Source organism: Rhineura floridana, chromosome 11 (genome assembly GCF_030035675.1).
Source record: "Rhineura floridana isolate rRhiFlo1 chromosome 11, rRhiFlo1.hap2, whole genome shotgun sequence".
NCBI classification, from domain to species: domain Eukaryota; kingdom Metazoa; phylum Chordata; class Lepidosauria; order Squamata; family Rhineuridae; genus Rhineura; species Rhineura floridana.
The window spans coordinates 22,754,673-22,769,697 of NC_084490.1; the positions used below are offsets into that span (position 1 = coordinate 22,754,673).

At 45.3% G+C, this 15,025-nt stretch overlaps 1 protein-coding gene across 1 annotated transcript; it reads left to right on the top strand.

Annotated features, from left to right (window-relative positions):
• The first annotated feature begins 1,955 nt into the window (after window positions 1-1,955).
• On the top strand, window positions 1,956-12,929 carry LOC133367150 (integrin alpha-X-like). The gene is made up of 7 exons (XM_061591007.1): window positions 1,956-2,093; window positions 3,155-3,232; window positions 5,053-5,180; window positions 9,329-9,474; window positions 9,700-9,853; window positions 11,034-11,184; window positions 12,548-12,929. Exons 1-7 carry the CDS (start codon window positions 2,042-2,044, stop codon window positions 12,709-12,711), a joined length of 873 nt encoding a protein of 290 aa, XP_061446991.1. The 5' UTR covers window positions 1,956-2,041; the 3' UTR covers window positions 12,712-12,929.
• Window positions 12,930-15,025: the final 2,096 nt, after the last annotated feature.

The window sequence follows — 15,025 nt, forward strand, 5'->3', positions numbered from 1 at the left end:
CTTTGTTGGGTAGTGGGGAGGGAGGAAGAGAAACCATGCCAGATCATCATTGCCTGACAAGAATTCAGTTTATGGGCTCTCCTGCAAGGATGTGGGACCAGATAGTCACTCTCAGACACCAATGGCTCCAATTTGTTTCTTGATGTCAGTCTCCGGGTTATTAGCTTGGTAAATCAATTAAATAAGCAGGGTTTTGATATGGTACCTTGATGCCATCTCATCAGGCAATTGGCCCTGATGTCTCCTTGATTCACATCAGATCTCCAGGATTTGAAGTTTCCGCACCAGTAGACTCAAACTTCACCAAAATCTGTCCAGCATAGAGTTCACCAGTCAAACCTGCAACAAAATGTTGTAGTTTGAAGTGCTCTTGTTCACTAGCAATACCCTCCTCCATGACATACCATTCCATTCCCCCTCCCAACAGTCAGTCAACATGCTGCATTGTATCCATCTAAGTTACTGTCAAGAGAATACCCATTGAAATGAATGGATGTAAATTAGTCACATAATGTCCATTAATGTCAATGGGTATACTCCTGAGTAGGAAGAGTGTCAGAAAGAACCCTATGTGACCACTGAGCACGCTCACTCTTTTTCTAAACTTTTCTTTTTGTATTTCTGCAAACTTTGGCATTCCCCCAAGCCTGCTTATACGTCCTCCTTGGTTGTGGGTGGTGCTGTTTTGGCTACATAAGCATTGGCACTCACGCCTGAACATCAGAATAGGGGGAATGGTTTATAAGCCTGCATTGCAGCAGAGATGTCAAAGGGGGCACAATTTTTTCCTGTTCTTCAACCCAGTAATTTCAGAACTATGTATTAATTATTTGTATCATTTATTCTGAACCCAGGATTTTGCTTTTGTTAAAGCAAAATATGGAATTATTTGGGTGCAGTTGTTTTTAGTTTTAAAAGGGCAAGCAACACTATTCATTCACTCTGGCTCTCAACAGAATGGTTTAAAATGCAGGATCCATTTGCCTCCCTAGTTCATATTAAAAGGGACAGCAAGAAAGGAGCTTTGGACCACATCAAAATATTTGTTCCCCTACAGCTTCTAAAAGCTGTAGTCCACATAGCAAACCCCCGCACCTCTCACCATGTGAATGACAGGGTGTCCCTCCTGCAAAGTGCCTGTGGTACGTCTCAGAAGATAAGGGGGTGAATATGAAACAGAGCAGGAGGAAAGAACACCACTCCTGCATTTTAATTGCTAGTTAGGTAAGCTGAGTCACAGGCTGCTGTGTGTTCAAAAGTGACTCTTTAAGGCCAAGTGCTAAAGCAAACCTTGGGAAAAACTCTAGCAAACCTAAAAGTCTACCAAAACTACTAGCCCGCAAGCAATTTTCAGTAGCTCACCCACCCACACAAATACATGAAGTAATTAAACAGGCCATTTATGGCCAAATAAAGCAGTGTGGGTATATCTATTGCTGTGTGTATATGTATGATTGTGTACATGTGTGAGAGTGACCCCAGAGCTCCCAATACTTAGGCTCCAGCATCTCCTGCACTAGCAGCACTTGAAAAACCTGATAGGCTATGGGAGACTGAAGAGGGAGCTAAACTCTGGAAAATTGCAATGCTAGAAAGACCAGCAGTACTTTAACAAGGCAACTCCCCACAACCATAAGGACAGTGATTTACCAGAGAGAGATCTCCAAAAAATGGGCTGTCTTGCAAATCATTTGGAGCCTATGATTGACAATGATGCCACAATACATATTTGTAATCATTAAAGTGCTACAGGACACTTCTGTTGTTTTCGCTGCACTGACTAACATCTTACACTGACTAACATGGCTACCTCTGAGGAGTTCAAAAGGTTAGTGGTGCAAATATTTGCACACCAAAGAGAGGCTGCAGCTGGAAAGTGAGGTTGCTGCCATATCCTCTCTTTCCCCCACCCCCTCCGATGGCCTTTCCTGGTCAATGCCCTTCCAGCCTACACCCAGAAGTCGTTGCCCTGTTGCACTGACTGCAACCCTCTGATAGCAGAAGGGCTGAAAACCGACGGGCAGGGATTGAGAGACAAGCCATGGGAGTCTTTATCTTCATTGCTGTCACTCTCCTTTTCCTTGGAACAGCAGGTTGGTACATGTGCTCACTGCTCCAGCTGTCCAGGACTTAGGGCTGGCCCCACCATTAGGCAGAGTCAGGCAGCTGCCTCAAACAGCAGATGGTGGGGGCAGGGAGTGGGGGCAACGTGTTGAAGGACAGAGCTGTGGGCGCTGCATCCTGCTCTGTGCCCATCTAAGTTAACTGGCTGCTACCCTCAGGTGCAGTGGGGGAAACTGTCCTGTTGCCTCAAGCTGAAGTGAAATTCAGCCGCCATTCTGGTTGGGTTTTGTATTTGAACCAACTTGTCCTTTGACCCAGGCAACAAAATGTTTTGGGCCGGCCCTGATCACTTTTTGATGGCAGTATTCCCTCTTTTTGTTGGCTGTGCTGATATGCCTTTTGGAGGTTGCCTGATTAAACTTTTGTTGGGCGAGTTGCTAGAGTTCTCATTCTTTAGGGCACCCGTGGCCATCCATCTCCTTTGGTGCAGCCCAAAACAGGAGAGGGAGCGAATGAAGGAATGATGGCGCTACAATTCTCAGAAGTGATTTAACAATCAACCCCTCTTCTCAGAGAACTCAGAGAATTGTAGCTCTGTGAGGGGAATAGGGTTCTCCTAACAAACTACAGTTCCCAGGATTCTTTGCAGGAGACCATAACTGAAAGTGGTATAATACTGCTGTATATGTATAGTACAGAATAGACAGGGCCTTTTGCATACACAAATCAGCAACAACACACCTCACTCACACACTGTTTGCCCTTCTCCCACTGGATCTAGATAGTTTTTATCCAACCTCCCTTCCCCAAATATTGCCTTGCTACAGTGTGGTGTAGTGGTTATGGTGTTGGACTATGACCTGGGAGACCAGGGTTCAAATCCCCCCACAGCCATGATGCTCACTGGGTGACCTTGGGCCAGTCACTGCCTCTCAGCCTCAGAGGAAGGCAATGGTAAACTCCCTCTGAATGCTGCTTACCATGAACCCTATTCATAGGGTTTTCCCTATTCATAAGTCGGAGTCGACTTGAAGACACTACATTTACATTTAGTCTTGGCATTGGCTCACCTAATTTCTGTCTCTTGCAGAGTCTGCTGATGATGTTTTTGATCTCTCAGATGCCTTGTCTGTCCCAGAGGCTCCCCAGAGGAACCAGGGAAGAGAACGTGAGTCAGGGCTGTGTGAAGAAGGTTGGGGGCAAGAGAATATTGTATGTTATTAATTCCTGGAGAAGGTTTTAGGTGGAAAGTCTTTTTTTTAATGACTGAAACACTAAATCATCAATCCTATGAGAGCCAGTGTGGTTGGAGGTCAAACCAGGACTAGGAAGGGAGACCCAGGTACAAATCCCCATACTCTGACACAAAGCTCACTGGGTGGCCTGAGCGAGTAACTATCTCTCAGTCTAGCCTACCTCACAGGATTGTTATGAGGATAAAAGGGGGAGGAGAGAGAAAGCCATGTATGGTACTTTGAACTCTTTGAGGAAAGGTAGGATATACAGGCACAGGAGCAGGTTGCATGTCAGAACTGTGTGTATGTTCTGATTTTGTGGAAGTGCAGAAAAGCCACTGCACAAGGCAGAATACAGCTAGAAACCTGTTTTCATTCTTGTTTGGAAAGTGTGTTTTTAGCCCTCTCTGTTCTGAAGATATATTTGATGTATGAGCAATGCCTGCTGAAATTTCAGAAACTACTGCTGGCAGTTCAGTGGTCAAACAAAGGGGCTTCAGTCCCAGTATTAATCTCCATGGATTGGCAGATCCAGATTTGATTAGTCAATATAGAAAGTACTGTAGAATACATTGAATAAAATAAGAGGAATAAGGCAAACTGGATTAATTTCCATTATGTATACAGAATTTTGCAGAATCCAGCTTTCCTGGTTTTTAGTTATCCCAGGCAGAGTTTTGATTTAAAATGTTTTAGTGGAGAACATACACAAACTAAGTGAGCAAGACTAAAACTAGGATCCCAAGCATGGTATCTCATAAGCAACTGTTATGTGGCATGGTAAAATAAAATGGCTGAAGACTGACCTATGATCAGAAAGTCCTGGTTAAAATTTTACCTCTGCCATGAACTCACCACGTAGTCTTAAGCAAGCCACTTTCAATCTCAGACCTGCCCTGGGTATAATAATACTGATATGTGAGGTTTTTAGTATGCAAATGTACTGGAAAATGGACAAATTAGCAGCTAACAACAGAGGGTTAATATGCAAAAAGAAATCAAATATTTATGGAAGTGGGGTTAGGCTGATATAACTGGCAAGAGAAAGCCACTCTGCATGTGCTCAGAGGCACCCCCTTTATTATTGCTTTACGTGTTCTAGGGCTGAGCTTTGACACTCAAAACAGCTTCTGCAGATGAGAGGAGGTTGCCAGTATTTTTTTTCCTGGCAAGGCCACACGTACTGACCTGCAACAGGGCCTTCTTAGTGGCAGCGCCCTATTTGCAGAATGCCTTCCCTGGTGTGGTTTATCTGTCTCCCTCATTAGTGACATGCAGACGGATTTTTAAAACATTCCTATTCACTCAGGCATTTGATGGCAGAAAGTACTGGTCCTGGCAACCTTGAAATTATTAGCTGTGATGGTATGTGGCCGTTTTTAAATGTTATTATTTTAAATGTTTTGTTTTATTTTAAATTGTATTTTTTTACTTTTTGTTTCCCATCTTGGGCTCCTTTGGAAGGAAAGGTGGGATAGAAATTGAACAAATAAATAAATACTATGCCCTGTGGAACTAGCAGAAATTCAAATGGTGAAGCTTTCTCTGGCAAGGAAGTGATTGGCAATAGCTTCACCAGTTGAATTTCTCCTTGCCATGTAGCCATTAAAAGTCATGGGACCTGTAACATGTATGTGGGGGCAGGCACCCTCTGCTGAAAATTAAAATTGTGTTGACCTAAGGAATCTTACGAATGAAAGGGAATGGTTTTGCCTTTGAATTAGCTGTTCTGGCTTGCTTTTGTCCTACCCAGAGTGTCCAAATGAAGCCCGAGACGTTGTCTTCCTGATTGATGGTTCAACCAGCATGCGGCCTGCAGAGTTTGTGCAACTGAAGATGTTTGTTGCACTCATTATGAAAAGCTTTCCTGATAATACACAGGTCAGTAGGGGAGGTGGACAAGAGGGAATGGTCTTAGGTGTGATGTGATCTCTCAGAGTTGGGTTAAATATTGTAAAATTCAGGACAAAAGAAAGAACTTATTCACATAGCTAAAATAAGAAATTAGCTCCCATAAGAGTAGTGATTGCCACCAACTTGGGTGGCTTTAGAAGAGGATTAGACAAATTCATGATTTGAAACGAATGCTGATGAAAGTTAGAGGAAAGCACAAAAGCAGGACTACAGCTGAACGTCAAAAAGACTAAAGTAATGACAACAGAAGATTTATGTAACTTTACAGTTGACAATGAGGACATTGAACTTGTCAAGGATTATCAATATCTCGGCACAGTCATTAACCAAAATGGAGACAATAGTCAAGAAATCAGAAGGCTAGGACTGGGGAGGGCAGCTGTGAGAGAACTAGAAAAGGTCCTCAAATGCAAAGATGTATCACTGAATACTAAAGTCAGGATCATTCAGACCATGGTATTTCCGATCTCTATGTATGGATGTGAAAGTTGGACAGTGAAAAAAGCGGATAAGAGAAAAATCAATTCATTTGATATGTGGTGTTGGAGGAAGGTCACCCGGTCGAAACCCTGGTGAAGGAGTGGAACGTGGGGATCACCAGGGCATTAGACCGGGTGGCTCCGAAACGTCCTCTCCCCCTGAATAGAACTCAGCTAGCACCATGGTATACACCGCGGTTGTGTAGTCTGAGACAGGAGGTGAGACAACTAGAGCGCCGGTGGCGGAAATCTCGCTCCGAAGATGTCCGGACACAGGTTAGGGCAGCAGTAGCTGCCTACCAAGTGGCAATAAAGGCAGGAAAGAAGGCTTTCTTTGCTGCCTCTATTGCGTCTGCGGAGTGCTGTCCCAGGAGGCTGTTCCAGGTGGTCCGAAGCCTGGTCGGTCCAGTTGCTCAGGAACCCTTGGAACAGTCAAAGGCCTCCTGTGACTTATTAGCAAAACACTTCACTGATAAAATCGAACACTTACGGAGCTCGATCCCATGCGCCGTGGACACAGTGGATGAACCAGAGTTGGCCAGTTGCATGCCGGTAAATTGGGATCGGTTTCGGCTTCTCCCTTCTGAGGAAGTGGACAAGGTGCTTTCATCTGTGAAGCCAACCACTTGGCTTACTGATCCTTGCCCTTCGTGGCTCCTTGTGAGCTGCAGAGAGAAATTGGGCGAGGGGATCAAAGCCGTGGTAAACGCATCCTTGAAAGAGGGTGTGATGCCATCAGCCTTCAAGGAGGCAATTGTAAAGCCCATCTTAAAGAAGCCCTCCTTGGATCCCCAAGTGTTCAATAACTTCCGCCCAATTTCGAATCTACCATTTCTGGGCAAGGTCATTGAGCGAGTGGTGGCCAACCAGTTGTCAGCACACTTGGATGAAACGGATTATTTGGATCCATACCAATCGGGTTTCAGGACTGGTCACGGAACTGAAACAGCCTTGGTCGCTCTGGTTGATGATTTGAGGAGGGCATTAGACAGGGGAGAATCCACCTTTCTTGTCCTCCTCGATCTCTCAGCGGCTTTTGATACTGTCGACCACAGTATCCTTCTGCTTCGCCTGGAGGGATTGGGAATTGGAGGCACTGTATTACAGTGGTTCCATTCCTTTCTCTCCGACAGGTACCAACAGGTAGCGTTGGGGGAGGAGGTATCAGACCCTTGGCCTCTCAGTTGTGGTGTGCCACAGGGCTCTATCGTGTCTCCCATGCTATTTAACATCTATATGAAGCCGCTGGGGGCAATCATCAGGAGATTTGGGCTGCAGTGTCATCAATATGCGGATGACACTCAGCTCTGTCTCTCGTTTAAATCTTCACCAGAGTTGGCTGTGGAGACCTTGTCCAAGTGCCTGGAATCTGTGAGTGGATGGATGGGAAGGAACAAGCTGAAGTTGAACCCTGATAAGACCGAGGTACTACTTGTGGGGGACAAGAGAAGGTTGGGCGATATTGACCTGAAGTTCAATGGGGTGAGTCTACCCCTAAAGGACCAGGTCCGCAGCCTTGGGGTTGTGCTTGATTCCAGGCTGTCCATGGAGGCTCAGATTTCGGCAGTGAGCCGGGCAGCCTGGTACCAACTACACCTCATACGAAGGCTGCAACCCTACCTTCCTGTTCATCAGCTCCCACTAGTGGTACACGCCCTGGTCACCTCTCGTTTGGACTACTGTAATGCGCTCTACGTGGGGTTACCCTTGAAAACGGTCCGGAAATTGCAACTTATACAAAATGCGGCGGCTCGACTACTTACGAATAGTCGCCGCCGAGATCACATCACACCAGTGTTGTTCGATCTACACTGGCTTCCAGTTGTTTTCCGAGCCCAATTCAAGGTGTTGGTATTGACCTTTAAATCCCTACACGGTTTCGGCCCAGTTTATCTCACGGAGCGCCTTCAACGCCACCAATTATGCCGCCCAACAAGATCGGCCACACAGGGCCTTCTCTCAATCCCGCCAACAAAAACAGCCAGATTGGCGGGTACAAGAGAGAGGGCATTCTCAGTGGCGGCCCCCACTCTTTGGAACTCCCTCCCACAAGATCTCCGGCACGCCTCTTCCCTAAATGTATTTCGGAAAGCCTTAAAGACCTGGCTCTTCCAACAGGCCTTCGGGGTATCCGGGGAGGGTTAATTGTTATAACTGTAATGCCTCCTGCCCAGTTTTAATATTGTTGTTGCAGATGTATTGTTTTTATATTGTATTACTGTATTTTATTAATTGTATTTTAATGATTTTGTAAGTCGCCTAGAGTGGCCATTGGCCAGATAGGCGACAAAGAAATTAAATTTATTATTATTATTATTATTGTTAGAACAAATTAAACCAGAACTATCACTAGAAGCTAAAATGATGAAACTGAGGTTATCATACTTTGGACACATCATGAGAAGACATGATTCATTAGAAAAGACAATAATGCTGGGAAAAACAGAAGGGAGTAGAAAAAGAGGAAGGCCAAACAAGAGATGGATTGATTCCATAAAGGAAGTCACAGACCTGAACTTACAAGATCTGAACAGGGTGGTTCATGACAGATGCTCTTGGAGGTCGCTGATTCATAGGGTCGCCATAAGTCACAGTCGACTTGGAGGCACATAACAACAACAAAAGGTATGTTCTCCCTCAACTGTCAGAGGCAGTATGGTTCTGAATACCAGTTGTTGGAAACCGCAGGAGGAGAGACCTGTTGTGCTCAGGTCCCGCTTGCGGGCTTCCCATAGGCATCTGGTTAGCCACGATGGGAAGAGGATGCTGGACTAGATGGGCCACTGGCCTGATCCAGCAGGGCTCTTCTTACTTCCTTGTCTCCAAGGCCTTTCTGGAAAATACCTCTTTTTTCAGGGCTGGTGTTCTGTTAGACAGGGTGAGGCAATACACCTCAGGTTTTGGAGTATATATAAAAAAATCAGCATTTCCTGCAGAGATTTTTTTTTTTTAAAAAAAGAAGTCCTGCCCAAAGTTTACAATCTAATTTGTAAAGACAATACCAAAAAAGAAAAAAAAGGAAAAGATGTGAGCCTTCCAGGTTGGCATCCAAGGCCTTGAGGTGGTTACCATTCAAGAGCAGCAAATATTTAGTTAATTATTATACATATATCACCATAAGGGGTGTTATTTGGGTTTTTGACCAGAGGCAGCCAAATGTTTTTAACATGTCTTTTTCTTAACAAAGACAGTAACCAAATCTGAATTGGGAAAATGGCAAACATGTATATAAGACAGCTGTGAAGTCACTGGCACCAAAACAATTGGTCCTAGTAGCTGGTTTCTGATAACAGAAGATGTTAACAGCAGGTTTCTCCTCCTGACTGGTACCCTGGCTTAAATACAAATGTCAGAGGTTAAGAATATCAGATGAGCCCTGCTAGACCAGGCCAGTGGCCTATTTAGTCCAGCATCCTGTTCTACAGTGGCCAGCCAGATGCCCACGGGAAGCCCGCAAGCAGGATTTGAGCGCAACAGCTCTCTCCCACTTATGATTTCCAGCAACTGGTATTCAAAGAACATGACAGTGGAAGTAGAACATAGCCATTCAAGCTAGTAGCCATTGATAGCCATATTCTCCATGAATTTCAGCCAAAGGTCCTATTGCTCCCACTAATCTCTCTCCATCCTCCTCAGTTTTCCCTCCTGCAGTTCTCTAATCGCTTTGAGGAGCATTTTGACTTCATGCACTTTAACAGAGTTCGAAATCCTGACCACCTGCTCAATGGAGTTAGGCAGCTGGGAGGCTCCTCGTACACAGCCACTGGGATCACAAAAGCTGTGTGGGTATCTTTGCTCTATTTCTTCCCCTCCTCACCACCCTGAGTTGCCGCCACCTTTTTTGACAGTGCAGAAATTCAACAGGTGCTTTTCCTACCATGGGGAGACAGCAGTGGTAAAATGCTTCACCTGTTGAATGCCTGTTGTGCTAGAATAAGTGGCAGCTCTACCACCACAACTGTTATTTCCACACTCGACACCACTCTCCTCTCCACACCCCTTTTTAGAAAAGAGCTGTTCACCCCACAGAAAGGTGCCCGCAGCACAGCCAAGAAGTTCCTCGTGGTAGTGACAGATGGTGAGAAGACTGGGGACCCCCTGGAGTATGAAGACGTTGTTGAAGAGGCCAACAGAGCCAGAATCACACGCTTTGCAGTTGGGGTGAGAGCTAACTTCCTTGCCTGTGTTATTTATTTACTTACACATTTCAATATCCAACCCTTGCGCTCAATTAGAACTCTTGGGGCTGCTTACAGTGACAAAATAAAAGCAATAAAATTTCAAGCTGAAGTAGTAAAATAACATCAGCAACAGATTAAATGGGCAGCCAGAGCAGATCTGCAGCAATTAATACTAAAAGCTGCAGGATCCCCACCCCTGCCTTACTTCATCCGTAAAATGGGAATAAATACTGACCTAATACAGTAGGTCAAAACAGTGATGTATTTTTGCCCAATTTCAAAGTGATCAAGAGCAATAGGACCAAGCTAACTGACCCACCCACAGCAAAAAAGATTTTTGCTTTAACCTGTCCTTTGCTATAAAGGGCTGTATCATGTATTTTCCTTGGAGAGTGCCAGTGCTTCACCTTGAAACTACACCATCCTCTGCCCTCCAAGGTGTGCTAAGGTTGCTGGTATGGATTCATAATCTGCCCCAAAGCCACAGAGCCTCTTGTGTGGGAGAGGCTGATCTGCAACTACCAGTTTTTGCAAACTGGGCAGACCCTAATGAGCACTACTGTCCCCATGTACCTGAGAGAGCCCCCATTTTTGGAGACCTTTCAGTATAAAAGAGGCCACAAATTCCCCATCCCTGCAGTAGACCATGGGAAACCCATCTTTTCTCTGGGGCTCTTGCACAAAAATGGCTGTCCATGAACGCTAAAAGGCACCATGCAGTGCTTTCTCAGAGATGCAGAGGCCTGTTTTGACCATGATGGCATGATGTTAGACAATTATGGTTTTCTAATATATCGTCAACTAAAACCATAAATACTATCTTAGCTTTTAAGTCAGCGGAGTAAATGAGTATTGCAGAGTAAATGAATACAGCATACAACAGGCAGGGTGGAGCCTTCAGCAGGACCCAAGGAGGGAATGGGACTCAGGAAGTGATAAGCTTCAGGGTGTAACAACCATGTGCCTGTGAAAAGTTAGAGGCAATGTATTCCAGGCCATGGGTGGTCCATGCTGTCCACCCTTCATTGTGTATCACTGGGTGAAAGGTCAACCCCTGTTCTCATTTCCACTTTACACCCTCATTTGCACCCCACCCACCCCGCTTAGCCATCCGTGGCAGAGTGCAACTACCTCTTAATGGCTTTTGTTTCTCCTGGAAGGTTGGTTTGGGATTCACAAGTACAACAGCCCAGCGTGAGCTCCATGCCATTGCTTCCCACCCAGCCACAGAACACGTCATTGTCGTGAGACACTTCACAGGCCTCCGGGATATCCAGTCACAGCTGAAAGAGAAGATTTGTGCCAGCCATGGTACCAGGATTTGGGGGCTGGGAGAGGGAAGCAGCAACCCATGAATCTGGGAAGTTGGGAAAAAGCAGGGTGTACTCTGCAGCCTATATAAGTCATCTTTATTTAAGCTGCACTATGTACTTTTGCAAAAAGGCAAAGGTATAAATTAAAAGTGATGCAGTTGTGCATTTTGCACATCGCATAACAAATCAATAGAATTTACTGCCACAAGATGTGGTTGGATTAAATCATTTTAAAATGGAATTAGACAATAGAGAATGGATCTATCAATGTCTATTAGCAATGGCAGCTAAAGGGAGTCTTCTATGGGGGTGGGGAAGCACCAGGAGAGGATGTGGGGGTTTGGAAGAGATACTGCCTTCACGTCCTGCTTACAGGCTTTGTGGAGGCAAGCGGTTGGCCAATGTGGGAAAACAAAATAGTTGCACCTTTGGTCTGATCCGTAACAGCTGGTATAGCACAGTGGGGAGGAGAGCCTGGCTGGGAGTCCAGAGTCTGTGAGTTCAAATCCTTGCTCGTGCCTCCTGGTTGTAAAAGGCCAGCTAAAGATCACCCCCACAGTGAGTGGCTCAGGGGTTACGTGCCCTGCCGCCTGTGCAGCCGTGGGCAAGCTGCATAGTCCCAAGGAGCCCAGTTGCCCCCAGCTGGCAGTTTTGGACAAGGAAGGGGCTGGCTTGTGCAGCTGTGGCAAGTTGAGCAGGCCCTAGCCAGCTGGGGAGAACTAGCCTCAGAGGGAGGCAATGGTAAATCCCCTCTGAATACCGCATACCATGAAAACCCTATTCATAGAGTAGCCGTAAGTCAGGATTGACCGGAAGGCAGTCCATTTCTATTTTGGTCTGATCCAGCAGAGCTTTTCTTAGACAATAACCAAAATGTATGCTGCAGCTCACATAATTTGTAGGAAAACAAATTTGTTCACAGGTCATACTAATCATGCAATTAAACCACCTGAAGGTGTGAGAAATATATTAAGCAGCATAAAGTTAACACAGGTATAGAGTTGCTACCTTTTGCTTTCTTAGCAGGGCTTCTGTCCCTTTAATATCTATGTAAGGGGCAGAAATTCAGCCCCTCCTCCAAGCTGGCATGGGAATGATGGTAGTTTTCTAGTATTGCTCAGCTGTTAAAGGCACAGGAGCCCTGCCTCCCCTCAAATGGTGGCAACCTTGCATGTGTGAAGCAGCCCTTGGCAGTCACATCCACATCTGGGATTACAAGGCAAAGTTTCTGGGTTCACGGGTGGGAGTAGAACAGGGTTAAATCCTAGCACTTCTGATTTTGCACGTTAAACACTAGGAGAAGGTTGCAGCGGATCAAGGATGTGACAATATAATGGGAAATTGTGATTTGTGTTCTCTAGGTGCAGTTGTTTCACAGCCTGCAGCAGCACCCCTGTCACCAGACACCTGCACTTCACGCTCTGATCCTCAAGTGCTGCAGAAGCTGGAGCGAGTGCTGAGTAGCCTGGATCAGGTCACCAACAAGTTGAATATGCTGGTTGCCAGACAGGGGAAATGCGTGTAGGATCCCCAGTACTTTTTCTTGAGCTAGCTGGCAGATGGAGGCAACTGTGGTCTGCAGCAGGAGGTGAGGGGTAGGAAAGCAAGCAAGAAAATATCAAATATCAAAGAAAAGTGTTGGATCCTGGCACACAGATGTCCTCCTCACATGTGTGACTTTTAATCTGGTTTCTTATAGGACGCTGAAGTGCCTCTGATACTAATAAAGCCACCTGCTCTCCAGCTTTTGTTGTCTGCCTTTTCTTATATAGCAGCAATAAGTCAGCCCCGCATCTGCATCCAAAATGAAAAAAAAGGAAATGGACTGCCTTTAAGTCAATCGCCCTATGAATAGGGTTTTCATGGTAAGTGGTATTCAGAGGTGGTTTCATTGCCTTCCTCTGAGGCTGAGAGGCAGTGACTGGCCCAAGGTCACCCAGTGAACTTCATGGCTGTGTGGGGATTCGAACCCTGGTCTCCCAGGTCGTAGTCCAACACCTTAACCACTACAGCACATTGGCTGTCAAAGGGCTGCTAAAGCTTGTTTATTTTTACTTGTATTAATTTATGAGTCACCTTCTGCATGTGTGCCAAGGCGATTTAGAAACATTATAAAAACAACAAAAACTAGTTTTAAAGGCAATCCAAAAAAATAACTGAAGATAGGTTTAAAAGCAATACAAAATGAACTTCTAAGGCAGAGCCTTTTCGGCCAGCTGGAAAAGCTGGTTGAAACCAATGTCTTCACTTATTTATTACATTTATATACCGCCCCATAGCTGAAGTTCTCTGGTTGGTTCACTTGTTTCTAGAAAGTACAAATAGCAGGCACCTGTCGTATCTTGACAGCCATGCTGTTCCACAGGACAGGGGCAGCCACGGTGAAAGCTCTGCTCCAAGTTACAGTGCAGCAGGCTTGATAGTTTTGTAACTTGAAGGGGAAACTCTCCTGCAGAAAGCAATGACCTACTTACTAGTCATATAAGGGATAAGGCAATCTCCAAAGTAACCATGTGCCTTTTTTCTCCCAAGTAAGCTCCACTGTGTTCAGTGGGGCTTACTCCCAGATAAGTGTGTATAGTAGAAAATGTACACGAGGAAAATATATATTTCTCCTAATATACCTACTGGAATTCAGGGCAAAACTACTATGTTAGTTACAGTCTTTATGTGCCTTTTTTGTTTTTTACACCAGCTGCCAGCACAGGGGGTCTGATCCTGAACTTACTGAGCCTTTAACCTTTTGGTGCCTGCTGTGGTCCTATTCTGAATCAGATCTCCGTGCTCATAGTGTGTATAAACAGACTCTGCACTTAAAAGGTACAGCAGCTACATGTAGTTTGGCCCAGAGTGTCATTCAATGAAATGGATTGACAGTAGATTCAGGAGACAGAAAGTACCTCTTCATACATGTAATTAATTTCTGAAATTCACTACCACAAGATGTGATGGCCAATAACTTAGATAGCTTTAAAAGGGGATTAATCAAATTAATAAAATAATAAAGCTATTCTAGTATAAAGAGGCAGCATGGCTGTGGTGACCAGTTATTGGGGAACACAAATGGGAGCGGGCTCTTGCGTTCATGTCCTGCTTGTGGACTTCTCATAGGCATCTGGTTGGCCACTGTGAGGACCAGGATGCTGGATTAGATGGGTCTGTGGTCTGATCCAACAGAGCCCTTCTTCTGTTTTTAAAATTGTTGTGCAATAGCTGGAGAAAAAAGCAATGTGCTTTTCAGCAGCAAGACTCCAATCCAAAACACATTCAGTGCTAACTGGCAAATAAATATGGCTTTTGAGGCTGGACCAAGTGCAACTCTCCCACTGAGGAAACAGACTGTCTTGCCTTCCCCTCCCCTCCCCATCTGCAAGCAGGGTTGACCTTGTTTGAACCTGGAAATCTCACATTTTACCTACTGAGTCTGAACTTGGGATTTTCCAGTTCTATATTTACACTTCTTGGTTCCCTATTTAATCTAGCGGTGTTTAGTACATGCTTTGCCTGCAAAAGGTCTTGGGTTCAAGTCATGCTATCTCCAAGAAGGGCTGGGAAAGATTCCTATCTCAAACCATGAAGACCTACTGCCAATCAGCTTAGCCCTGGGGTAGCCAACATGGTTCTCTCCAGACCTTTCGGACTGCAACTCCCAGTACCCCTGGCCACTGAACATGCTGAGTTGGACCTGATGGGAGCTGTAGTCCTAAATATCCAGAGGGCACCACGTGGGTCATCCCCAGCTAAACTAACACTAAGCTAGAGGAACCTGTGCTCTGACTTGATATAAGCAAGCTCCCCTATGCTATTCCACCAGTGATTCTCAAACGGTGCGCCCAGGC